General features: G+C 36.1%; 2 protein-coding genes and 2 pseudogenes across 8 annotated transcripts; 2 read left to right on the top strand and 2 right to left on the bottom strand.

Annotated features, from left to right (window-relative positions):
- The first annotated feature begins 1,741 nt into the window (after positions 1–1,741).
- LOC113337397 lies at positions 1,742–3,686 on the top strand (annotated as a pseudogene).
- A 2,936-nt stretch (positions 3,687–6,622) lies between these two features.
- On the top strand, positions 6,623–11,483 carry LOC113337450 (ABC transporter E family member 2-like). Of its 7 annotated transcripts, XR_003354260.1 has the most exons (7): positions 6,623–6,728; positions 7,313–8,096; positions 8,307–8,498; positions 8,789–8,928; positions 9,021–9,202; positions 9,543–9,837; positions 10,914–11,483. XR_003354260.1 is itself a non-coding variant. In XM_026583131.1 (6 exons), the coding sequence occupies exons 3-6, from the start codon at positions 8,078–8,080 to the stop codon at positions 9,067–9,069; spliced, it is 405 nt and encodes a 134-aa protein (XP_026438916.1). In that variant the 5' UTR covers positions 6,623–6,728; positions 7,313–7,441; positions 7,542–8,077; the 3' UTR covers positions 9,070–9,424. The 7 variants fall into 7 exon arrangements, 4 of the variants coding, with proteins under 4 accessions (XP_026438916.1, XP_026438918.1, XP_026438917.1 ...); XR_003354258.1 differs by lacking the exon at positions 9,543–9,837 and having other exon boundaries at positions 8,302–8,498; XM_026583131.1 differs by lacking the exons at positions 9,543–9,837; positions 10,914–11,483 and having other exon boundaries at positions 7,313–7,441; positions 7,542–8,096; positions 8,302–8,498; positions 9,021–9,424.
- A 1,900-nt stretch (positions 11,484–13,383) lies between these two features.
- LOC113337396 lies at positions 13,384–16,198 on the bottom strand (annotated as a pseudogene).
- Positions 16,199–21,936: 5,738 nt separating this feature from the next.
- On the bottom strand, positions 21,937–22,793 carry LOC113337395. Its single transcript, XM_026583080.1, has 3 exons — positions 22,534–22,793; positions 22,211–22,393; positions 21,937–22,022 (listed from the first exon to the last, which is right to left on the bottom strand). Exons 1-3 carry the CDS (start codon positions 22,763–22,765, stop codon positions 21,937–21,939), a joined length of 501 nt encoding a protein of 166 aa, XP_026438865.1. The 5' UTR covers positions 22,766–22,793.
- Between the last annotated feature and the right edge of the window lie 4,687 nt (positions 22,794–27,480).

Here is a 27,480-nt window from a genome sequence, read left to right as displayed (position 1 = left end):
AAACACACAAAAAAACCAAATTAACCATACGAAATCCATAAGTAAGATGTCTTTTGAAACTAAAATCATACGAAATCACTAACGACCACTTTTCCGACCCCTCTTGCCACCTCCATGTTTACCAAGAGTTTTAGGTCGAATTTCCTCATCACTTGTGGTATCATCTCCTTGACCAGTTTCCTCCACAGCGCGACTTGAACCTTCTCCTTGTTGTCTTAGTATTCTCCTTGGATTATATATTGCGTAGCCGTTAGGATGCCAAATTGGTCCATAGTAAGGCGCGACATGAGAGAAAGCATTCACTTCTTCTTCATCTACAGAGACATCATCGGGTACGCCGTATGGGTGAAATACCACATCGTTCACCGTAAGTTCATCCAATCTCTCCCTCAACGAAATCAACTGCTCTTCTTTAGACTTCTTTTGTGCATCCAAAAATAACCACTTTCCTGATGTACACTACACCATTTTTCCCGAATAGTAACTAAAATTCGTAACGGCCCAGCAACCGTTATAAAATTGACTGTTACAAAAAGCCGTTACAACCCAATTGTAACAGGTTGAAGCCGTTACAAAATTTTTTTTGTGATTCGTAACAAGTGTCAGATGTTACGAACCGTAACAGGCTAATTATTTACGCGTGCTGCTCACACGCTTGGTCACACTAGAGTCGGGTAACAGGTGTATTTGCGCGTGTGCCATTCAGTCGTGTGTCATTTTTTTCCACCCAACATGGATTACGCTAGAGGATAATTTTACCCTTGAAGAAATGATTTTCCTCCCATTCCCATCGAGTAAACCCCATTTCTCTTTTCCCATTCTCTCTCTTTTTTTCTCCCCCTTCTCATCGAGTAAACCCATCTCTTATCTTCCCCCTGGATATTCAGATGTGCACATCATCTGATTTTAGGTCTTCTCAACTGAAGATTTCAGTTCTTCAATCATCTGTTAATCATCATCATCGTCATCATCATCAGTTTAGGGTTTCGATTTCAGTTTCTCATCATCAGTTTTAGGGTTTTATCTATTCTGTTATCAAATCATCTGATCTTTGAAGAATTGATCTTCAATCATCTGTTACGCGAGTTTAGGTTTTTGATTTCACAGATCTCTGTAAATATTTATCATCTGTAGGATTTCATTTTGTAAATTAGATTTTAAGGTTTTAGTATTTCAATCGATTTTAGGGTTTCTTATTACTCGTTTGATTTGGTATTGAAATTCTTAGGGTTGGGTTTGATTCTCTGCAGACGAAGCCATATTTAATTAGGGTTTGATTTGAATCGTTGTAAACAGATTATAAACCTTCTCAATATGATGTACATAGTTATTATTTATGATTAGTCAATCTGAACTGAGAGCATATTAGATTTCTGATTCTGATTTACGATTTTAGTTGTGGTAAGTATTGTTCATTGCATAAATAGAGTTTAGTGTTAAGTTTATGTCTCTTTAATAATTATACATGATAGGTAGGGTACATTTCTTAAATAAGTTCAAATTTTTTCATGTAACTCATCTTTAAGTGTATGAATCAAGTATCAATTTTTTTTGCACATGTATTCATAAATCGAGTCAGTTGCACTGATATGATAGTATAGGAGTTTAGTTATATTTGTTTTGATGGTAGTTTGCAAATATGCGTGATGTCAAAGAGTTGTTGCTAATGTCATTGTTTGGCTTTACAGATGCCAAGCTTTTGATTGGTAGGAGATTCAGTAACACCACTGTCTAGGGTGATATGAAGCACTGGCCATTCAAGGTTCTATCCGGTCCAGCTGACAAGCCCATGATTGAGGTCTCATACAAGGTGAGGAGCAGCAGTTTGCTGCTGAGGAGATCTCTTAAATTGAAGGTCATACCTGAAAAAGTATGGGGTTGTGGGTCTTCCTTAAGAGTGTTGGATATAAGTAGAAATTCTATTCATGAAATTCCTTCTCAGATTGGTTCTTTAAACTCAATCCAGGTATACGCTTTAGTATATACTATTGGTTTTATTCGATTTGAAGGGGATTGTAATTTTATTATGTTTGTAATTTGTCGTGCTATATGTATCTTGTGCAGTTTAACTTCATTACCGTCTTGATTGGGTGGTTTGGTCTCTCTAACGCAACTTCATGTTGCAAACAACAAGCTGACTAATTTTCCAGTTGAAATTGGACTTCTAACTCGTCTGGAAATCTTGAAAGTAAATAACAACAGGTAATACTCACGTTTATAACCATTTTCACTTTGTGAATTTTACCATAGTTAAAGTAATTGCTCTCTCTAAATTATTCATGTTATTGCTTTGGTGGCAGGATAAGCTCAGCTCCGTCGAGTATAGGGAATTGTGTCTCCCTTGTCGAGGTGGTATTCTGATCTTACTTTATTATCCAAAAATTTGTATTTTTTACAAGTAAAAAAAAATATATATATATATATATATATATAACTTGGATTTGTGATCCGAAAAAATTTCTTGGTGCAGGTTGATATTGCATCAAATCTCTTGGTAGACTTGCCTGACACAGTTGGGAGTTTACGGAATCTTGAGGTACTCCATGTTTGTGTAGGCTCTGCATCTGAGTAATAATGGCCTCAAATCCCTTCCTTCGATGCTATTCAAACTGTGCACCCAGCTCTCGACTCTTGATCTTCATAATACAGAAATCACAATTGATATTCTCAGTCAGGTATTGACTTTTGATTCTTTTTTTTATCTAAAACTTGTGCAAGAGGTGATAGTCTTATGTATCCAAGTATTATGTCACACAAGCAGTTTGAAGGGTGGGAAAGTTTTGATGAGCGTCGTAGATTAAAGCATCAAAAGCAACTGGATTTCAGAGTTGGAAGTTCTGGTGTGTTTGATGAAGGTGCTGATAAATATTAAAAAGGTACTCGATCTCTCAAGTCGCACATTGCCAAAGTATATGAATGCAGTTCCATATACATTTCAGATGATCAATCAAAGATAACTTATATGTTGAATGCTTTTTCATAGTAGTTTTTTTTTATTCTTACTTTTGTAATTACAATATGCTTTTGTGAAAAAAAATTTAAAGGTATTGTAATCTTCCAATGTTTGCTGTGTCTGAGTTTCAGTCTTCAAATGTTTGCTTTCTCTGCGTAGTTTAGCTGAACATGCCAGTTGTTTCTCCTTCATATTCCTAGTATTTTCTTCTCATAATATTTAGAAATGAATTTTCTTGTCATCAGGGTGTTCCTTTAAGAATTTGAAATTGGATCTCGCGATGTTATGTGAGTCATGTTTGTGTAGATTTGTAGGTTACAAGTCCTAAAAAGAGTATATGTCATGGTTTGTGTAGTTTACATTCTCAGTATATCTTGCGTCTATCTTGTGGGGCTGTAGCTGGGTTGTTTGGTCAGACATTTACATACCGGCTAGATGTTGTTAGGAGGAAGATGCAGGTACCTCTTGGTTTTTTTATGTCCGCATATTCGATCTTAAGTATTCGTAAAGGCATTCAGTTTAAACTTGCTTTATTTATTACTCAACTTAAACTTGCTTTCTTTGGTCTTTTTTCTGTGCATATTGTTCTTTCACTAACTATTGTATTCAAGGCGTACGACATGATGAAGTCTTGGCTACGAGTTTCTTTACTAAATTTCTACTGTGTTTTGTATCAGCAAGGATATGTGATCAAACAACAAGAAGCACAAAGCAATCTAGTACGAAATCGCCAAGAAGATAAATCTGTATTAGTAAGTTACAAACAACTCAAAGTCTTTGATTTTAAAATTCAACCTGCTAATTATTTTCCTGGCATGTTGATCTTACAAACTGTCTTAAAAGCCTCCTTTTTCTTTCAATGTGCAGGTTGGCATACATATTTCTGGATAGCTTTAGTTCCCCTCTTTGTAAGCTTGGTAATCCCTCGAGCTCTTTATACATGTTTTCATGATTTCCTATTCCACCAATCTTTGCTTTTTGATTATGTTATTGTTTTTGTATTGTCCTATGTGTGATGTTATGTGTTATCTCTAACCAACTAAATTTGGTTTACACCCTTGCATTTTCCTAATTTTCTTGTCTAACAACGTTGTTGTTAAACCGTTGTTAACAGTGTTTTGTGTCTGCAGGTGAAGTACTGCGTAGCTGCTTCTTTATTGGTAGAGAGATCCTGTAAGAGCAATGGCCATTGGATTGAAGATGCATAGCTGTTGTCGCGTTGGATTCCATCAGCTTTGTGAATCCTACTTCAGATGCAGCAGTCTGCGGCATGAGAAGGCTTTTATGTGAGTCGTGTTTCTGTTCCTGTTAGCATGTGACATGGGAAAACTTAGATATAAGTTATGAACTTAGAAAGTTTTTTAAGTTTCTATGAACTGAACTTTGGAAGTTAGTAAATTTCTATCTATGTATTCCCTCAGAATTTGATACTTAACAAAAAAAAATTGGTACTTAGAAAAACTTGTGTTTTTTATATGAATGTGTAGATATGAATTGATTGAGTATAGTATGAATTGATTGAAACTATTGTTAGATATGGATGATCGGTAAAATGAAATGTGTATTTATTTGGAATTCCGGCGTATCCCGGTCGAGAATGAGCTGTCGGTCAACCTTGATCCGGTCAAAATTGGTCATTGCTGACTGATTTTGACCAGGTCAAGGTTGACCGACAGTAATATTTTTACAGTTACAAAAAAATTCGTAACGGCTTTAACTTGTTACAACGTCCTGTTACTAAATAAATTCGTAACGGCTTGAGCATATTACGACGGTGCCACGTAGTAACGGCTCTAAGCTGTTACAAGGGCCGTTACGAAAAAAATTCGTAACGGCTAGTGGCCGTTGCGAAAAAATTGTAGCACCCCTTATCGTAACGGTCAAGAACCGATACAACTCCGATTCGTAAAGCTCAAAAACCGTTTCGAATCGGGAAAATGGTGTAGTGGTAGGTTGGTCATAGGGATAAGGTTTCTTTTCTGAACCCAATCCCAATGAAGGGAAGTGGTTGTAAATCCAAACCTACAAAAATATCCAGGTACATGAAAATTGAATTGGAAGCAGAAAAATTTAGTGAATAATTTGCTAATTAACAATGTAGAAAAACTCACCTGAACAAGAGTTAAGTAACCTCCAATTTGATTACACTTAATCCTCGATCCTTTGCTCATCTCTTCTAAACAAAAGCAAGAACACCTTGAATTACATCCAATTTGATTCACTTCTTCATCATCATTATCTTATTCAACAACATTATCAACTGCATTCTCCATCACCTCTTCATTGACATCTTGAATTACATCACGAACATTCTCTTGGTTGACTTCTGGTAACAAGCCCCCTCCATGTTTAGCATTTTTGGTACCACGCTTTTGGAAATCTAAATGCTTTGCTCCGCGAGGGGTGGGAGTTTTCAAATCCTCATCTAGTTGTTGTCTCAATCTTTTTCCTTTGTTCCTAATGAACAAAAATCAAAGTATTAGCTAAACATAAGAGAATATTGTGTTATCAAATGAAATAGGAAATACAACTAAAGAATAAAGTAAACACAACACTCAAAGTTAACAGATTATAGTTCGGTTACCTGCAAAAAAAATGTGAGGAAACCGAACTAAATATTTCAACAGTTCGGTTACCCAAAAAAGTTAACGAGAAAACCGAACTCATTCTTAACTTTTGAAAAATTGAGTTCGGTTACGAGAGTTTTTTTATCAGAGTACACCGAACAAACTATTTCAAAAGTTCAGTTACCCAGTGAAATTATCGACAAAACCGAACTAATTCTTTCAAAGGGAAAATTGAGTTCGGTTACGAGAATTTATTTTGCGAGCATACCGAACTATACAGTTCGGTAGACAGATATTAGTCTAAGAGTTGCGAGCACACCGAACTGTTCTTATTTTGGAAGTTCGGTTATCAAATCTAGGGATACAAACAAAAATCTCCTAACCGAAATCTACACTGTAACTACCATTTTCAGTGAGTTTTCATGATTTCTAATCGATTTCTTCAACAAATAACAAATTAAAAAGAATGGGTATGAAGGAAATTACCCGCGGATTTGCATTTCACTTGAATCGGACTTCTGTTTTGCGGCTGGATGATTGATTTTGCCTCTCAACGATTCTTCAAGTTCTTTGAACTTTAGCAATTCTTTTGGGAGATTCACTATATGTGGGGTCCAGACTCAATCCTGGAAGTTTGGTTGTTTGCTTCGCACGCATTGCTTATAAAGATTGATTAATCGACGATGAAATTTTTTCGAATCGACGATTAACATTGATGTCTACGAAGAAGAAGAGGAATATAAGAGAAGAAGAAGAAGATGAAGAAAAGAAAAGAAAAGAAAATCAGTTTTGAAACTGATTTTTTTCTTTTAATTTAGGTTTTAATTAGTGGGTTGGATTAGTGGGTTATTAGGGTTAGTTATAACCTTAATTAGAATAAGGGAAGATTAGTCTTTCCTAATCTTTTAGGAGACCCCTTATAATGTAGGGTGGACATTTGTATCACAAAGTAGTCCCCACCTTTTTTGAGTAGTCCCGGAAAAAAAAATCATTCCTAAAAAAACTCCGAAAAAAAAACGTAAGCCCAGGTCCAACTGTCAAATTGGAGTGAGACCCACAAAAACATTTTTCTGCAGTTTACTTAATTTTTCTTCACACTTCGCTGAATCACTGATTCACTCTTTGGTCGAGGAGATCAGACGAATTGGGGAAAGCAAAACCCATACTCTGAAGAAAGTTGAATCGTTTCTCAACAATCGTTTTCACCAGTAAGTTTACTTCCTCATTTCTTCAACTTCTCATGTTTCTCTTTACTGAACTATATCACTCAATTGAGATTTGGTCTTTTTGGGTGATTTTAGGATATTTTTTTCTTAATTTTTCTCGACGATTATGATGAATCTTGTTCTTTTAGAAATGGGTTTTTCATGATTTAGTTTTTAAGTGGAATTTTAGGTGTTGTTTGTATGAAATTCATGAAAAAAATCCATTCTTTTTGTGCGTGTGCCCAAAATTGATTAGAAATTGTGGTGCAAATGAAAACCCTAGAAATCGAAAATGAGAAACCCTTCAATGTAATGAAATCTAAAATGATTTTGAAACACTAGAATTTCCTGTTGAAAACCCTTCAATGATATGTTAATGTTGTTCTAATCTTTAGGTTTATATAATCTTTGTATGAGGGTTATTCAATCAATTAATTTAGGTTTATGTGTGGAATAGTTATCTCACCTGTTCGCCTAGTCTAGGGATGATGTGATACATACGGCACAATAAAGGAGCAAAAGCAACTTGATTATGCTTTGATGCTAAAATTTCCGTTCTACTGCTGATTACTTATTCCTTTCAATAGGCAAATGCAAGCGCCAATATCTGGATGACATCCTGAAAATGGTTAAAGGTATTGTCGGGAAAGTGCGGGAGCAAAAAGATGAGATCAATGTCAAAGAAACAACTGTGTCGGGATCTTGAGCTGAACCAGGTTACAGATCGAAATGTTGGTGATTTATCTGGTGGCAAGCTGCAGAGGTTTGCTATCGCTCTAAATATTCCATTATCATTTATTTACTAGTTGTTTTCAGGTTGCTGAGACTCCAGAGGAAATTCATTCGTATACACGATACAAATACCATAGGATGAGTAAACCTCAAGGAAATTTTAAGCTTCATATCCTGATTCTCAAATTGTTGTTATGCTTGGTGAAAATGGGACAGGGAAGACAACATTTATGATTTATCCGCAGGCTAGTATGCCTTCTAGATCCTTTATTCTATGAGTGCATGGCTATTCTTGATTCTGTAGAGACATATCTTTTGTGAATCCAAAATAAGGTGTGAATTTCTTAATCACTGCTACAACTATATACATGCTGATTCATTGAAACCCGACGAGGTGGATAATTCAGATGTAGAAATACCTGAATTTAATGTGTCTTACAAACCCCAGGAGATCAGTCCTAAGTCTCTATCTTCTGTTAGAGACTCTCTGCACAAAAGAATCCGTATGCGTGCATGCATCCTCTGTTTGTGTCAGATGTCATGAAACCACTCCAAATTGAGCAATCAATGGATTAGCAAGTTAAGAATCTCTCAGGTGGAGAGCGGCAAAGAGTTGCATTATGTTTTTGTCTTGGAAAGGTCTGTATTCTTATTTATGATCTTAATTTGATCTTCATTCCAGTTGTAATGGCATTCATGAGCTTGTTTCAGTATGAGTGGTCGGTACTGAGTACTGACACAGAAAATTGAATTGATTCATTACAATTTTACAAATTGAGTTTATGGTTAATGCAGCCTGCAGATATATATCTGATAGACTAACCGAGTGCTTATCTTGATTCAGAGCAGCCTATTGTTTCACCAAAAGCCATTAAGAGGTTTATCCTTTATGCAAAGAAGACTGCTTTTGTCGTTGAGCATGATTTCATAATGGCGACATATCATGCTGATAGGGTGATTGTGTTTGAGGGGAGACCATCTATTGATTCTACTGCCAATGCTCCTCAGTCTTTGTTGACAGGGATGAAGCTTATCCTATCTGTAAGTCGCATTTCTATCATGTTAAGGTGCTTTAGATATTTCTAGCTCAAGTTATATGGTTCTATTCTCAATGGTTTGGGATAACAGCACACTCTAGCAAAAGAAACTGACATGTTTTAGACTGCAAAAGAAACAAGAGAAAATGTTAAGCAACCACAGTAATCTGCTGAAAGTGTTCGGTACTCTGTAGGCGTTCTTTTGATTCTGCCTATTATATCTTCTCCCCACTGCTTTGATCCTAGATTGATGCTTCTTACTAATTACTACATTTTGGTCTTAATAATGTGCAGCAATTGGATATCACATTTAGATGCGACCCTACAAATTTCAGGCCGAGATTAACAAGTTGGAATCCACAAAAGACAAGGAGCAAAATGCTGCTGGGGCCTTTTATTACCTCAACTAAGGCGTACCAGAGGTCAAGTTTCATGTAAGGTTAACCTGTCTGTAACAGACTCACAGTTCACCTTGACCCCTCCAATTTTGACTAATCTCTATGTTTCTGGTCTTAATACTGTGCAGCAATTGGATATTGTGGACGGGGTCCAACCAATATCGGCTCATGGATTAACAAGTTGCATTCCAAGGGAGACGGGGACTAGATGGAATCCACGAGAGACGGGAACAAGTTGGAATTCGCGAGAGACGGGGTACAAAGAGCTGCAGGTCCATAGTATTATCTTGAGCTACCTAGACACCAAAAGGTTAGCATTCACTGCCCATAGTATCACATACAAAATCAGACAAAGGATGAGATTTGTCAGAACCAAAAACTCTCTGTCGACCTTACAATCTATTTCAACCAAATTGGAACCTGGGAACTCCTTCAGAACCCCTCATTCTATCCAGCTCGCGCAATTTTCATGAAGTTTGAACCACTGGGAACTGGGAAGTATCAATCCCTTGAGGGATTACTTCATTATACAGTCACCAACCATTCCCAAGATAACACCAAATTGAAAAGATTTTTTACAATTGCATATCCAGATTCACATTCAAAACTTTATATCTCATTACAATTGCATAACAGTGTGTTGCTTCCAGGGCTCCAACCCAATCTGCTTTTACAGTAGTCACACTAGCTAGTTTGGAAGCGTGTACGATCGCGAGGAGAATAATGACCTCTGAACAGAACATCCATCGAATCCATTCCCACCAGGAAAATGTCCCACATTTTGGGGGAATGAAGCATGCATGGCTTTATGCTCCAGTATCGAAAAGATTGAGAATATTTGAGTGTGAAAAAACTACATAGAGAATCTGGTGAGCTAGATGACCATAATTTCAGTTCTTAATGCGTTTACAATACAATCAGCTCATACCTACTTCCAAATAACAGGTACCTCACTTAATAGCTAATGCGTTCAGAGTGCCAAATACTTGTTTCCCAAAATCGCATTTTTGACTACTAGTGCGAAAAACACCCAAAAAGTAATACAAACACGCCTAAATGTAATACAAACACGCCTAAATGAGAAACATCAGCTATAACTCGAAACACCACACAGAGTAGGCACTGCAGTGCAAACACACAACCAGAAAAATTCTTGCTAACCAGCAGCTTTCCCTTGAATCCAGACCAACGAAACCAACCCACGGATGAGTTCAGGAGAAAGGATACTACAAAGTTGCTGAATTATGATAACTTACATAAGCTGAGGGTTCACCAAGTCGAGTACAGGTTTCAAACCAGTTTCTGTGATTGAAAACCGCTTAGCAAGAAGTACCAAATTTCTTCCTATAAAATCATCAACATAGCTAGGAGAAGAAGAAAAACTAAGAACCTGGTCGATGATAGCATTAAAAAAAGGCAAAAAAATATGGCAGCGAAGCAGCTAGAATGGCCACCACAATCACCAGCTAGCAGCTGGGCATGGCAAACCATGCATGGCCAGCCACTAGCGAGCCCAGACCAATACAAGGGTTGTTTTTTTAACCATGTAGGCATCTCAAAACAACCTAAAGGGTAACTACCATAATACTCCGTGTGACTTACTACATTGCAGAGTCCAACGTACTACTGGGTATATTAACTAGTTTTCCATTTCACATGTGTACAAAATTAGAGGTTAAAAAGAAATGAAAGATTGCGATGTGTAGTGCATAAAATTAAGGCCACTTAGCAGTTGTAGCTGGAAGGTAAAAAACATCTTTTCCGTTTTGGTAGATGCTGAAATAACTGCTTCAGTAGCTTCTGGCAGTCATCAGCCGCTTCAGATTCTAATGTCTCCAACTGGCTCCATCCATTACGAACTTGGCAAAAGTAATACACCTTGGCAAAAGTAATACACCTATTAAGAAAATATCAATCTACGCCACAAGTGTATGAAAACGAAAAACCAAGAAAAGATACTACTACTGTTGATTCTTCTCATTTCCATATTGTACTTTGACATTACTATGCACATTTTGCAGGTTGGCTTTCCAGCCCTGTATACGTGCAGCCATGAGCAGGAAAATAACTTGCTCCCACTGTTCACATGACACCTACAGATATGAAATCTCAGGAACACAGCACATCATTTATCTGACAATTATTGAAAAGTCGACTACTAAACTTTCCTGGTCCACCCATCTCTTTTGATAATTGATATACAAAGTCCACAGTCAGTGCAGATATCGATATTTCATATTGATGAGGGAGTTAGCGTCGACGCCAACTGAAACTATTTACAGAATCATAGTATTGTATCTTCACTAACTGTATTGAGAATTTACAACCACAAGTTTGCAGTAGAGTTAGAATGTGCTATATTTTGACTGGGATATGAGAAAAGGGTAAATGCATTATATAGCCATTCACCCCTGGCATATTTTTTTCCCTAGGAATAAAAATAAGTCATCAGATGTTGTGATATACAAGAAATAGCATAGATATTTATATGAACCGGGGAATTGTATCATCCATATGATATGGCTATTTGAGATGCTGATAAAATAACCTATGAATTCCTAAGCAGAATACGTAATAGCATAGATAGCTTATGAATGAAAACCAACAAGCTACCAGATTCTTGCAACATTGAACAAGCTAATGTATTGTAAGTGCAAAAACAGTAAACGAATTGGAAATAAAAGAGAAGGTGTTGTAAACAAAGCACAAAAACAGATCACATAATAATGAATCTCAAACAGCTGAGTCGCGGACTAGGTCGCTATCTTTAAGGTGTTTCGCGACTCTGCCTCTTGATTGTGCTAGCAGTCAAATCTTTGTTGAAAACCCTATGGGATAAAACAACTGATACTCTCTTGTTCGATTTCTCTGCACTATGAAAAATCGAACCAACAACTACTCTTTCTTCACTTACTCAGAACACTAAAATAGATGAAAAACTATTGTATTTCATCTTCTCTAGAAACTGTTCTTTTATATCTCAAAAAGAAATCAATACGGTTTTTAATGAAAATAAATTTCGTAATTAGTGCTCACTGAAAATCCTCCATTACAGTCATAAAACGCTAACAATATAATTCTCAAAAATTAATAGAGTTAATTAGATAATATTAAGTAGAAAACCCGTTTTCGAAATCAAGAGTTAAAACCTGCAAAAAATCAGTTTCTGAATCACCAGACCTCCCAAGGCCCCGGTCTCCCGGTTTCTATAAGTAATATAGATATATATAATATACCTAATCAAATGTGTGGGGTGAGACTTGGACCCAAATTTATAGTGTTGGAGCCCAAAATAATACCACCACAGTATCTCTCTAAGTTTGGTATAATATTACAAAACTATGTTTTTAAATATATATCCCAACAGAAGGGCAAATAATTATTAATATACCTGAGTGTGTCATTGTCAATTGACCAATCCCTTGGGATATATTACATCTTCGGGTATTTCCTGTTGATTGAGAGCACCGACAGCTTTCATACAAACCTCAGGATCCTCTTCAACTGAAGAAAGCATTTCAGCCTCAGAATTCCATTTCACTTTGTCTTTGTTCATATTCAAAATTTTCATCGCCAACATATTCATTGAGTCACCAAGAGAATCTTCCGCGCCAAGACTATCACCACCGTCATTTGATTCAGAGACCAAGTTCATGAAAGTCTTCTTACACATTTCCAGATCAGCTTGAGATGATGATCCATGTTGAGATGGTCTCTCTTCCAAACAGCCCCAACCCTTCCCTTCTTCAACATTCAACACCTTCTCTTTGGTTTTCAGTTCATATGCACGAGAATCTTTGCTCCCTTCACCTATGGTTCCAGCATTAGGTTTGCTCATGTTTTCATCTCTTTGGTTTTCACCAGTTTGAGTAATTTCATTCTGCAAACCCCGCGCTTCAGACTCTATCTTTTCAGAGTAAATCAATTCTTGACATCTCAATATCGAACTTTCTTTTCCATTCCCCGGGACTAGGCTCACCAAATTAGAAACGCGTGTCTCAACACATCCAATTGTTGAATTTTCATTTTCCATTCTTTGGACTAGAATCTCCGAATTGGAACACTTCATTCTCCATAATTCAGTTGCATTCTCATCTTTAGAAGTACTCTTTCTAGGTTCTTCTACCTCTGCTAATTTATCCTGGAATCACTACAAGAAAATTGGACTTTAGCGACTAACCGGATTCAGCTGGTACAGGGCTTGTTTTGGTGGTTGGAGCTCTCTAGCATAGGGTTCGTCGGATAAGAATTTCAGCCGCTGATATTTGAGTTGGTACAAGGGTTAGGCCATCTTTTTTCTGGTTGTCCAAGGTTTTTGACCTCTGATTTTGAGTTGGTCCAAGGGTTTGGTCACCACATTTGGTGTTGGTCAAGGTTTCTAACCGTTGTTTTTCAGGTAGCTCAATGTTAGTTCTGAGTTGGTGAAAAGCTCTTCCCACATTGACCAAGGATGTCGCCCGTTTTCCTTAGGGTGTTAGATGAGATAAATACTTCAGAAATTCAGAACTTTTTATTGATTATTTTAATCATTGAATCAGTACAATTAGACCAGATGGGTACAATGATAAATTAAAAAGAAAATCTTAACCTAGATAAGCATTCAGGTATTTGAGCTTCCACCTGCACCTTCCGGACGTTTTGTACACTGCACACTTAAGAAATGGCCAATTGACAGTTTCAGCTTGAACCAGGGCTTCATCCTCGAGCAAGGCATGAAATTTGTCCTTGTTGATCTTCCTTAGACCTGCAGAATTCCACTTACTTGTTTTTTATCTGAACAAATTGAACATGACCAACAGTTGTTTTGTATTTGATGACCGTATCTATAAAATCCACACATGAACTATGCATCCAATTCCTAGTCTTCTATTTCACTAACTAGATCTCAGTAAAATCAAAAGATTGTCATAGTATATCCACCAACAAAACCAGACAACAATTTCCGGTATGATTCAACACAACGAACGACACATCCAAAGGATCCCAAAAATATATGATTGTACTAAACTGAGAACTCTTGAGCATTAATAATGCAGTACCCTTTGACTTATGAATTACAATCAACAGTTATAACTCCTAACAAAATTCAAAAAAGATTTAGAAATGTGAGACAATTACTATTAAAACATCAATAGATTTATGAAGCTCAATTATCAACTACTTCATGAACTTTATCCCCGCTACTTCATTCTAACTATACAAGTTTTCAACTATCAACTAATTAGGAAGGGAGAACTACAGTCGGCACTATCGTAACTATCTGCGCAGGCAGGCGAAACTACAAATTGACAACCTTGTACCCTCATCCGTATCAATACAAAGATGGCAACGTCGATGGACTATCAAGTTTCATTTATATAAGATTTAAGTAAACTGATTTTCTTAGCAGCAAATTAACTGCCAGAGTCTAGAAAAACTAAAAGCTCGTGTTTTCCAAACACACTCAAACCAGCCGAGGATGAATTACTGGGCTAACAATCAAAATCTTACTACATGAAAACCAACCATTGTCTATGTCACACTGCTACTACACCCATTCAAAAAACAACTACTATCAGGACTCGATCAAAAAAACAAACACTGTCAAATTAAATGGTACATCATTAAAAAAAAGTAACAACAGTAACCTGAGCTCGGAGGAAACCAGAGAGAGCAAAGGTGCAGAGTTTTCCAGTGTAGATGCCACTCATCAATATGTCAAATATTGAGCTGAACGGAAGCATGATCTTTTGCGGTTATTATCCTATTTATAGCAGAACTACAATTCAAAATAGCAAATAATATCAAACTCATTACTTAAATTAAGATAAAATTAAACAACCATAGACATAAAACAACAAATAATGGAGTTGTACATGTCATTCCAGTCATCGTACCTGATCAAGTTTAGTTCATTCATCCGAAGATAGACCATGTGTGCATCCACCAAAAGCAAGCATATTCTTCTCCTATCGTAAGTGTAAGGCAATACATACCATAGGACCTAATTCTCTCCACCAAAAGCTGATAAATGAAGATCCATCAGTAATTCGTACATCCATATATCCAACGCATGTGTCAAAGAGGAAATTTTCATTTAACATAGGCAGGGAAATATGATGAAACATTAGCAAACACAGTATCAGAGATGTGAAATACTCAACAAATAAGCACTGCACAAAAAATGAGGCAAAAAAACTAAACTTAACTTCTTCATCCTTGATTGAGTGGAGACGGAAGCGACCCTTTGGTGTCATACAAGAGACAGAAGTTCTCGTTTGTCTTGGGAATCAATGCAACATCTAATAAGTAAACATAGAAGCCATACCAGGGTTTCACATACTTATAAGCTAATATACTAAGACAAATTACTCGCGAAAGTTCATGGTAAGCAGTAGACATTCCAGTATCCTCAAATTTCTTGATTCAAAAGAATCACTAGTTCCAGCATCCTCAACAAATAAGCATGGTAAAAAAAATGGGGCAAAAAGACTAACCTTAACTTCTTTATCCTTGATTGAGTGGAGACGGAAGCGACCCTTGGTGTCATACAAGAGACAGAAGTTCTCGTTTGTCTTGGGAATCAATGCAACATCTAATAAGTAAACATAGAAGCCATATCAGAGTTTCACATACTTACAAGCTAAAATACTAAGACAAATTACTCGCGAAAGGTCATGGTAAGCAGTAGACATTCCAGTATCCTCAAATTTCTTGATTCAAAAGAATCACTAGTTCCAGTATCCTCAAATGTCCATTCAGTGATATCCTTCAATTCATAAATAGCATTTCCCAATGGAAACATGTTAAAAAACATTGACACTAAAAAGAAAAGCATACTAAATAAAGGAGTATATTATATATGCGTACCCATGAATACAGATGGATAGGACTTATATGTTCGCACTTTCCCATCAACAAGAACGTGTCTTTGCTTCAAAATAGCAATAACCTCACAGTATGTAAGGGCCTACTTCAATCTGTTTCGCAGGAAAAAGAATAAAGGGAAGACATTCCCCATATTTGTAAGGATCTGAATCCTGGTGATGCTTTGGGAGCCTACAAAACAATTTTTTTTGCATATAAGCATATCATCCTTTCCATCCCTACATAACTTTAAGAATAAGTTGTCTGCTTACAGATGCGCCTCCAAGTTTATCGAGCATCCGTTTTGGGGCATTAAGCCTCTTCAAATGCTTCTTCAATCCCCTCGCCTGAGAATTATCAAATAGTTAGGATAAAACAAATTTGTATAATAATACAAGATTAAGGAACCATGAATCCAACGAAGACAACAAGTGTAAGGAACCTTTGTAGTTTCAGCCATCCTTAAAATCCACAACATCGACAGAACTACTGCAAAATCAACTAAATTGAACAATAACATGGGACAATTTATTTAAGTTTACACATACCCTGCTTAATCTATACATTCATCCAACACCCAAATTGATTGCAGTCATTTTAGAACATCCCAGAATTCAGTGGACCAAGCAATGAATTTTATCGTCATTTTGCTTATGGTTTAGAATTTTAGATTGGATCCGAGCAAGTATGAAGTCTATGATTCAAACTAGGGTCAGAACTCACAGAGACCAATCTCTAAGAACTAGAAAAAGACTGAATCAATTTACTCCTCTCCATAAAGGATAAACAATGGCTCACAAGAGTTGTCAATACCTAGTGGTTCTGTCTCTTGATAAAGCTGAAGGTCCAGCAGCACCTAGTAGTTCCATTCTCCTGAGCACAAGTAATCTAGATCCCGAGCTTCGGCTCGAAACCTCTCAAGAGCTTGAGCATCACCTGCAAAATCATACAAATTCACCAAAGTAAAATCCCTTTTGTATCATACTGAAACATAGTCCAAGGATTTGAAGATGATTTTTTACCTGTGGTTGTTAGTTGATGGTTTATACAACTTCAGAAACTCCAACAACAAAACAAACCCCTAATATGTAACCCTAACTCCAACACCAGATCGAGTAACCAGTCTCAATAAGAGATAGGCCAACCACACAGATCGAGTAACCATCTTTCGCTTTATCGTAGCCAACATCAACCTACAATAGAAACAGACAACCATTTTATTTATCAAATTCTACTTGCAAAATGTCTCAAACCATACCATTTCCGAAATATATATGTATATATTACAAAAGGTAGGAACTATTACCCCTTTTGTTGTTCGTGTCTTGCTGTTAGTGAAAAGACCCCTTAGTTATTGAGTTTCAACCCTTCATTTTTCACCTCCTTACCAACAATTTTGAGTTGGAAAAAAATCCTTAATATCCATAATATCTTCCACCTCATTTCCTACACACAAACAACAACGATTTGAGGATCTAAAACTGGAATCAAAGCTGAATTCATACTATAAAGAAAGTTGTAACTATAAACCAATACAAAAACTCAAGTTAAAATTGGAACCAAGCCCATACATTAATTAGCTAAAGCATCACTAAGAAGGAAATTGTTAATTACCTGAATAAATTCTCCAGTTCACTTGTCACCCCCTTTTATAAACCTCATTAAGAATCCAACCTCCATCTGAAACATAGATGAGTACAAACCCAAATTAAAAAACTTAGGGTTTATTTTTCATGAACCCCCCCCCCCCCCAAATTAAAACAAAATCAAACGGTATAAAATCAAAATCAGAAGGAAATAGAAGTAATCATAAAACGAACCATGAAATTGCCTAATTGCTTGTAAATCTTTTGATACTTCTTCTTCTGTTGGTGAATCCCTGAAATCCGCAAAACACCCAAACCCAGTTAGAACACTATCTCAATTCTTGAATAAAACCGTAACTCATGAAAAACAAACGATCTAGCAACAAAATATAGAAATCAAAATCAAACTAGTGAATCAGTGAAGTAAAACCAAAAAGCAGAGATTAAGTGACAAAAGCAATAGGGAAAAGAAGAAAAGTGGAAGAATTACCATTTTTGTATCTAGTTCAGATGTCAAACACTTGGAATACATAGAGAAAGCATTCGATCTCAAGGGAATCAAAAAAAACATAAATGGGTCTTTTAGGATTAGGGTTTTTCGATCTCGTCCGAGAGTTACCAGAAGAAAGAGAAATGAAGAGCGAGACAGATGGAGGCGAAGGCGGAGAGAAATGAAATTAGGTTTCGCAAACAAAGTTTTGTGGTTGTGATCAATGTAGTCGATTTCGGACATCTCGGCCGGAATTCCGGCGGAATTTCCGTTTTCGGACCAACATAAAACGAAACACAATATTCCGCCGAGACGGAAAGTACCCGGAAAAGAACCGGAATTCCGGCCGAGATGAGGCGGAAATGAACCGGAATTCCGGCCGAGATGGTAATGCAATATCCAATGATGGCAATCCAACGAGGAGGAGGCAATCAGATGCCGATGATGGCAATTCAACCAGGGGGAGGCAATCCGATGGTGTTTGGAAGCCATCAAGGGCCAGTTACATATTTCATGCCATAGGCATTCGTCCAGCCAATGCCGTCATCGTACATACCAAATCTGATGCCTCGTGGTGGACACTCAGATGCATGAAGCAACCCTTTTGAAGAGTCAATTCCATTATCAGGATTCTTAGTTAAGTGCAGGCACTAGATTCTAAAATCTTGTTACATTCTCTAACCCCAGAATTATGTTAGGAATAGGGGTTACGCATTCTTTTTCTTTTTTTGTTGGGTCCAAGGAATCATAAAATTCTATAAAAGATTTTTGGAATAGCAGCTGATTTTATTTTCATTGCTTTCCCATAAACTTTGTTCTTCCCGTAGAAGAGAATATTGGTAAGAACTTATTTCCGATGCATCGGTCATATTACAATTTATTATATATTCATTATCTATACTTGTAAATGAAAACATATGTAGAAATTATATATATAAAAGATGGAACCGAGATTACACCGAGATTTGGAAACGGAATCTCCCCGAGACAACGTTGTACCAGTGTCTCGCTCGGGACCGAGACAAAACGGAATCCGAGATCGACTACATTGGTTGTGATAGAAGGTGAAGTGGATAAGGATAAGGATTGCCATACGGATGAGGAGGATGAGAGATTCCCTAAAGAAAAAATTGTATTGAATTTTTGGACGGTGGAGATTTTGTCTGAGATTCTCATACGGATAGAGGAAGTGTGTGCTTCTTTTTGCGTTGTGTATTCGATTTATTTATCAACCTTCAATATATGGAAAAACTTGAAAGAATATTATATAAATTAGAATGATTTTGGATATTGTCATCCATCAATTATGAAAAAATTTGATTATATGCACAAGAATGAATTCGAAAAATGAAAATTTTATACGATGACTGACTGTCTCCGACTTTCGACTAGACAAAGTTTAGAAATATAATGATGGTAGATTTCGTGTTCCATCATATATTTGACCTAGGGTAAAACTTCATTAAAGATAACACGGTAAAAATATGTAAGTACAATGTCTCGATGAAAAAGAAATCATTCAGGAAGAAATGACAAGAATCTGTTGATCTAGGGTTCTTATGAAGATTCTACATTAGTGGAAGAGGTCATTAATTAGAATAAATCAGATAAATGAAAAATCGAATCAATAATTAATGAATTCTAAAATGCGCTTGAAGAAATATGACAACACGTGGTATATAAATGCTTAGGCGTATTTCATAAGATCGATTCAATTCTAAAATTAGATTACTTGGTAAAATCATCCTATGAAAATATCAGAGTATACCCAATATTTTTTAGTTCCATGTATAAGGATCGCTAAGCCAAAATGATATATAGCTTTATTTTACCGTAAACAATAGATACAAACCCCCAAGCAAAATGTAGTGCGTTACTTCCCCATGAAAAACCATCGATCAAACCACGTAGTATAGAATTTTGAATGGTGGGTAATGATGGTCGTGTGGATGAAACAAAATTTTGGGCAATTGAAAATCCGTTTGGGAATCATATGGATTAAGAGAAGTGTGTGAAAAACATGTTTGGTTCTTTTGGTGCTAAAATGAACTAGTGCATTCAGTTTATTCATCAACCTTTGATAAGCTAAAAACCCAAATAATATTAGTATATAAATAAGAATAACTAAGAATATTTTTATTGACCTTCAAGTACACAAAAGTTCGAATATATATAAGAATGAATTATTAGAAAAATGAAAGATGAATTCGATAATTGTTTAAATAACATATCATTCCGACAAAAAACATAAATTTATCTTGATTTATATAAATCTAGATTCTAGGCTATGTTTAATCTCACTCGATATCGTTGGTTTTATCAACATAATTCAATTTCATTCGTTATTCATCAATGTTTAATAGTCATGTATTTAATTTTACAGTTGGTAAAGGTGTCCACAGACAGATAACTTTGGTGGCTAACTACACTTGCTAGAATATATTGCTTATATTATACTTTTTCGTTGCCAGACAATAGTTGTCAAAATATACTAGCAACGCCAGAAATCTGATGGTTGGATTAGGTATCTACCAACAGGGTTTCCGGTGGCTAAGACGAGTGACAAAAAATTTATACCTTCTATGGTACGTTTTGGTTACCTAACTATGGTGTCTGGAGGATAGTAACAACAAATATGATATTTTGGTTGTTAAGTAAGCGTTACTAAAGAGTTCAACCAACTGTTGTTGCTGGAAAACTGGTTGTTAGAGATATCTACCAGCGAGAGCTGATTTTGGTTACCAAAAGTTGTCGCTTGAGAGTTCCACCGACTGCAGTTGGTAAGAAATTAGTCGCTAATTCCAAGTTTTCCTGTAGTGAATTCAGTGCACTTCACCTTCTTCTCTCAGGCTCCATCTTATTCTTCTCAGGATCTACTTCATTCTTCTCAAGTTCCGCTTTCACCTTCTCATGCTCCACTTATTCTTCTCAGGCTCCATTTTATTTTTCTCAAGGTCCACCTTTTTCTTCTCAAGCTCTACTTCATTCTTCTCAAGCTCTACTTTAGTCTTCTCAAGCTCCGCTTTTACCTTCTCAAGCTCCACCTTATTCTTCTCAGGCTCCACCTTTTTCTTCTCAAGCGCTACTTCATTCGCCTCAAGCTCTACTTCATTCTTCTCAAGCTCCTCCTTATTCTTCTCAGGCTCCATCTTATTCTTCTCAAGCTGCACCTTTTTCTTCTCAAGCGCTACATCATTCGTCTCAAGCTCTACTTCATTCTTCCCAAGCTCCACCTTATTCTTCTCAGGCTACACCTTATTATTCTGTGGCTCAACCTTTTTCTTCTCAAGCGCTACTTCATTCGTCTCAAGCTCTACTTCATTCTTCTCAAGCTCCACTTTCACCTTCTCAAGCCCCACCTTATTCTTCTCAGGATCCATCTTATTCTTCTCAAGCTCCATCTTTTTCTTCTCAAGCTCCATCTCATTCTTCTCAATCTCTACTTCATTCTTCTCAAGCTCCGCTTTCACCTTCTCAGGATCCATCTTATTCTTCTCCGGCTCCATCTTTTCCTTCTCAATCTCTACTTCATTCTTCTCAATCTTCATTCTTCTCAAGCTCCGCTTTCACCTCCTCAATCTCCACCTTATTCTTCTCAGGCTCCATAGATAATTCGAAACAGTTACTTTTGTAAAGCTCCACGCTCTCCAACTGATCATTTACAGGTTCTCCAGATCCTTTTGTACTTTCAACATTTTTCATCTTTGTCCAAACATTGGGAGAAGCACCTTCTGTAATTCTCTCAGCTGGATAGAAAATTTCCAATTAGTTAGACAATGCAATGATTCTTACTCTTCTAGGGGAAATTCACTCATTAGGAGAACTTAACAGATGAAACTATGAAATTTGATACTCAGTAATCAGACGAAACGAAACCAACATCAACATCAAAAATGATAAAAAAAAAAATTAAAAATGTATGTTTGAGTTACTCACAGCTGGTGGTAGGTTCGCTCATGTTGTTTTCATCTCTTTGGTTTTCACCAGTTTGAGTAATTTCATTCTGCAAACCCTGCGCTTCAGACTCTACTTTCTTCTTCTCGAGCTCCACCTTATTCTTCTCAAGCTCCATAGACAATTCAAAAGATTTACTTTTATAAAGCTTTACACTCTCCAAATCAATTACAGGTTCTCCAGACCCATTTGTTCTTTCGACATTTTCCCCTTTGCCCCAATTTCGGCAGAAGCACCACCTACAATTCCATCAGCTAGATAGAAAATTCCCAATTAGTTAGACAGTGCAATGATTCTTATTGTACCTGCGTGGGACTTAACAGATGAAACTATGAAATTTCTTAATTACCATAACTTTAAAAATGCAAACGAAACCAACAATAACAACAACATCAAAGGAGATACATTGAAACAGGGAGAAATTCATGTAAGAGTTACTCACATTCAAAGCTATCATTTGTAGATGGTTGATTACTTGTTTCACCACCTTCCATTAACATCTTCCTCCGTTTCGAGGCCCTAGTTTCCCTAATTCCTGTCAATGATTTTAGTTCTCCTGACATTCTTTCAACTTTTTTCCTCTTTGCACCAATTTTGACAGAACCAGCACCTACAATTATATCAGCTGCATAAAATAAAAATCCCCAATTAGCTAGACATTGCAGTGATTCTTACTGTTAGGGGACTAATTCAACAAGGAAATTTCTGAATTGGAAGAAAACGAAACGAAAAGGGGGAAATGTATGTTTAGAGGAGCTTACTCACAGCTGGTGGTAGGATTACTAGTAGATGGTTGGTCCGTCAGCTGCCGTTTCCTCGGCCGTTTCTTAGAAAAATCAGATCCACTGTTCTTCTTCCTCTTAGAAAAATGAGATACACTGTTCTTCTTCTTCTTCATCATCATAAGACGATTCTTGTTATGCTGAAAAATAGAAGTACAATGTTGTTGACAATAATTTTTAGTCTTGATCCTAAAATTCTTACATCTCCATATCATTCCATCATTTCTACAACAACGCTTTTCATCTGGAGGGACGATGGAACTCTTCTTCTTCTTCTTCTTCTTCTTCTTCTTCTTCTTCTTCTTCTAGGTTAGATCTGGATCAGACCCAAGAAGAGCACGATGCCACTTCTTTAGAATCGAGGGATTGTTTCTCAGAAAATCAGTGTGAAACTTGTAATGTTTATCACAAAACTATAGATGATTATCACCACTTAAAATCTTGCATCTATTTCCTCTGTATCTGCAAGCCTGTTGTTGTGCAGCAGAAGCAGCCATTTTGCGAGTCTTCATGATGCCCTAAAAATGGAACACACAAGAAATTGGGGAAAAAAGTATTATCAAGCTTCCAGTTAAATAACTGAGTAAACGAGGTTTACCCACTTTTACCAATTTAACCACAGGTTCACCGACTCCAGTTGTACTTTTTACCCTTTTCATTAAAGACGGTGTCTGTAGTAATTTTGCGCCACATTCATTTTCTTTTTCCACCTTGTAAAATTTTATCTCTTAATTCTTGTATTTCAAAAAAAAAAAAAAGAAAGAAAAATGGCGCGCAGCACCAAGGCCAACCATGTGTTCATTTGTAGCGTCAGCTAACCCATTGTTTAACCTCAGGTATATCCAAACATAGTCAGCCGTCTTCTAAATTATCCCCGGCTGTTTAGCTGCCGTATATTTGCTGCGTAATTGTTTTTAGCTACTCGTTATTTTTTCATTCTCTCTTCCATCGTTCTTAATCAAGATAAATATTTGATCCAAAACATGTAGAATCTGTGCATAGCTCTCACAACCGTTTTGTCATATTGCTAATCACCATCTTCTCTGTTTCAGAAAAACTTCTCAAACCAATAAAGGGATGGATATGCGTGGTTCAAGGTTCATTGATTTCGCTCTGTGCACATGAATAAGTCCCAATGAATCAAACTCCATGTGAACGTCCAAGGTTCATTGATTTCGCTCATGTTTCTTTTCATCTCGTTCTTTCCTCTTCACCTTTTCGGCTGGCTCTACTGCCCCCATTCTTCCCGGATCACGGCGCACTAGAGTTTTTCTTTTTTTCATTTTTTTTCTTACAAAACCCATAAAAACAATCAATTGGAAGTTTGGAATCTGGATTGATGCCCTGATTGAAAGTTTCTACAAGGATAAAAGGTACTTTTTTTTTTTGCCCTAATTTATGTTTTTATTGTGAATTGACCTCTTGATGATTTATGGGTTTCTGGAATTCATAGTAATTATGATGTTGTCAATCTTTAATTTGATTAAACGATATTTAATTTTTAGAATTTTTGTTGATCTTTTAGGTATATTCATATAGATTTAAGTGTTGATCTTCATGGATGTGAAGGTGTGCTTGTGTGTGTTCAATATTCATTGAAGATGTTGCTAATTTGTTGCAGGTATGCCTCCATTAAAGAGAAAACAACAATCAGGATCTCAAAACAGGAAAAAGTATAAGAAGAGAAATGAGTTAAAACAATCCCTTGCTGGATCTCTTGATAGATATATGACTAGAGCTACTGAACCAATATTGACATAAGATGTAAATGTGAGTGAAGTGAATATGAATGTGAATGATGATATTGCAGACATTAAGGAGAATGTGTTAGTGAATGATGATGATATTGCAAACAATGTAAATGTTGATCAAAATGGAAACTTAAATGGTGTTAGAGACAATTGATGATCTTAAATGGAGTTTGCGCTACTTTAGTCTTCAGTTTCACAGATAAAAAGAACAGTTCTTGTTATGCACCGAAGACGAAATGTATTTAGACTCAAACCTATACCAAAATCAGTTTTGGGGGTTTCAGGCATGGGTGGTGTTGATTGTTGTAGTTTTGATGGAGTAGCTGACGATCTTGACAATAATTCTTTGCTAGCCAATTCTCGTAATTCATAGCTGCAACTGATTCAATAGCCATTCCTTAAAAATACGTTGATTGCTTTTGGTAGCTAAACTAACTGTGGTTAAAGAACGAGTTAGCTGACATCACAAATGGACATTTGGGTGGCCTTGGTGCTGCTAGATCAAAGCGCGCTGGAGCAAAATTCTTTGCGAAATAGAATATCTAACTTTTTATGAAGCAAAATAGTTTTGTGTCTCAATTTTGTTGTTTCTAGTATCCAAACTTGTTTTAGTGATCTTCATTCATGGGTAGAAACTACTTGGGACAAATGGGCCAGTCTGACAAGCACCAGTGAGGACCCGTTATCCCCCTATACAAACACGCTTGAACAATGTAGGATTTCACAAATAGAGTAAAAAATATTTTGACACAACGACTTTGCCAAGTCAAAAGGATATAACATGTAGCTGTGAGATTATTCAAACCTGCAAGTATTTTTGAGAAACGACGATGGATATCCTTGGAGATCCCTGGGCAGAAAATTTTTGGAACAAATATCTTGTTCTTACTGATCAAATAGTGCATTACAGTATGTGACGCACATAAAGAAAGTATGCAAAAGATGAGATTAATTGTTCTCACTAATGACAACCAATGCATTTTTCAACTCTCCCTTCACTTCAGTGTTGGAATTTTGTGACAAAAATTCACTTCAGTGTTGGAATTTCGTGACAAAAATTATCATGTGAGTGAAAATTGGTTTTGGAAGTTTAAGTTTCAAGAGGTGTGTTTAAGGGTCATGTGTTTTCACCATAAGACACTTAGTGCACAAATGTTATTGAGAGTCACATTTAATTAGACATGGTGAGTCACCTATAGATGAAAAGACACCTTGTAGAGTCATCATTGACTCTATATAAACCCATCTTCTAGTTTTGTTTTGGAAACACAAGTTAGAAGATAAAAAAAACAAGTTTTGTAGTCAAGAGTCAGAGGCATTTAAGAGCACAGTAATTGTGAACATTCGTTGGCCTAATAGTATTGTAGTGCTACTTTCTATAAGGCGTGATCGTTGTATCTTGGAAGGAGACATCCTTAGAACCGTGAGCACCATATGCGGGGATGAATTGTCTTTAAAGAAAGAGGAGTACCTCGCCTCGCACACTGATAACCAAAAATTAAAAATGGACCCTCATGTTTTTCCTAGACGGATGGTCCATCCATTGTATGTGTGAATTTTTTTTATGTAGTCCGTTTTCACGGTCCATTTAGAAGTATAGACTTACTGTTTAAGAATACCTTCCAAAATATTATTTTATTTCTATTTCGATACTCACAAAATATTGTTCGATATCAATTATCTTGAAAATTGGAAGAAAACACAAGTCATGTATTGTCACAAAAAACGCATGTATTATAAGTAGAATTCTGACTAATATTTCAAACAAATAACAATGCCTTTTAGCAATATTCAATTTTCATAATATTTGAGGAAAAATTAGATTGAAATTGTGGAGAAACTGAAAAGGATTTTTGGAGACTCTGCTCAGAATAAAAATTGTCAATTAGCTTAGGAATACTACTGGTTGTGTCATGGTTACATCATTCATCGGCATACGAACATAAAATATGAATTAAAGAAAAAACCTTGGACGTTGGAGGTTTGTGCTAACTTGATCAATTGAGGCTTTCAAGTATTCATATAACCAATTTAATATAAAATATCATTACTATCATAAATTTTTTAACTTCGAACGCAACTAACTTTTGATTAACAAGCTTGTAACTGAATATAAGTACAGTCACTTCCAAAAGCTCATAAACAAAATCGGTGCTTGGTTTCTTACGAATTATGGATTACATATTATACTGCACTTGGGGATACGATACATAACTCATAGGTATTGGACATAACCAAATCTAAACTTAATTGCAAAATTATTTAATCTTAAGTACTCTGCTTACCGCTTCATTTCTGACAAAAAGTAACTCATGATGTAATAGAACCTTAAACTTAACCAAGTACCACAAATAAATTACTTACATAAAAATCACACAAAGGAGACAATCAAAGTACTATGTGACCAGAAACAAAAGACATTTCTAATTTCCTACTAATTGTCAAATGGTACTGATATACATGTATATGTACAACGTCATTTTTTGAACTAAGGGCACTCACACTTTTGCACCTATGGCATAACAGGATCCACTAAACATCTTTAAAATTCCCCAAAAGCGACATATATTTCATAAAGTAGGCGAACATTCAAATAATAAACCAGATGAACTTGGAAAATGAGGATTTCATGTTGGAATATTATATCTGTGATATTACAAAACTTTTACCTTTTGATATTAGTTTTCTTATAAACAGGAGGACACCGCATGTTGTGTATTCTCTAAAAAATGCACGCATCCATTGTTGTAAGCAAAAGTTTCTGGTTAATGTTTCGAGTAAATATGTACTAATGCCTTTGTAGCAGTGTTCAATTTTCACATCTTGAAACAAAATGTACGAGGATAATTGAGAAGGTGGAGGAAACTGGGGAAAGGTTTTCTTTTGGAGATTCTCTAATCACAATAAAAGTTGATTAGTTTCAATTAACTTATGAATACCACCGGTCGTGCCATCCATCCGCTGAGAAATTTTTTGATGGGAGCGATTTTGGATGGGCCACGAGGGACTAATGGTAAACTACCATTTGTCAATATTAATTAACTGATTTTAGCTAGTTAATTTTTAAGAAAAGATATCGTAGAAATTTTTCACTAATTAATTTTCATCGCTGAAAATATGGAAAGTATTCTAGATCAGAAAAGTATTAAATCTTAAAATTATAATTCTTCGGTAGTGAT

The sequence above is a fragment of the Papaver somniferum genome, unplaced genomic scaffold (assembly GCF_003573695.1).
Source record: "Papaver somniferum cultivar HN1 unplaced genomic scaffold, ASM357369v1 unplaced-scaffold_16, whole genome shotgun sequence".
Lineage (NCBI taxonomy): Eukaryota > Viridiplantae > Streptophyta > Magnoliopsida > Ranunculales > Papaveraceae > Papaver > Papaver somniferum.
Note: the sequence above shows the minus strand (reverse complement) of the source record. Positions and strands in the feature narration are given on the sequence as shown.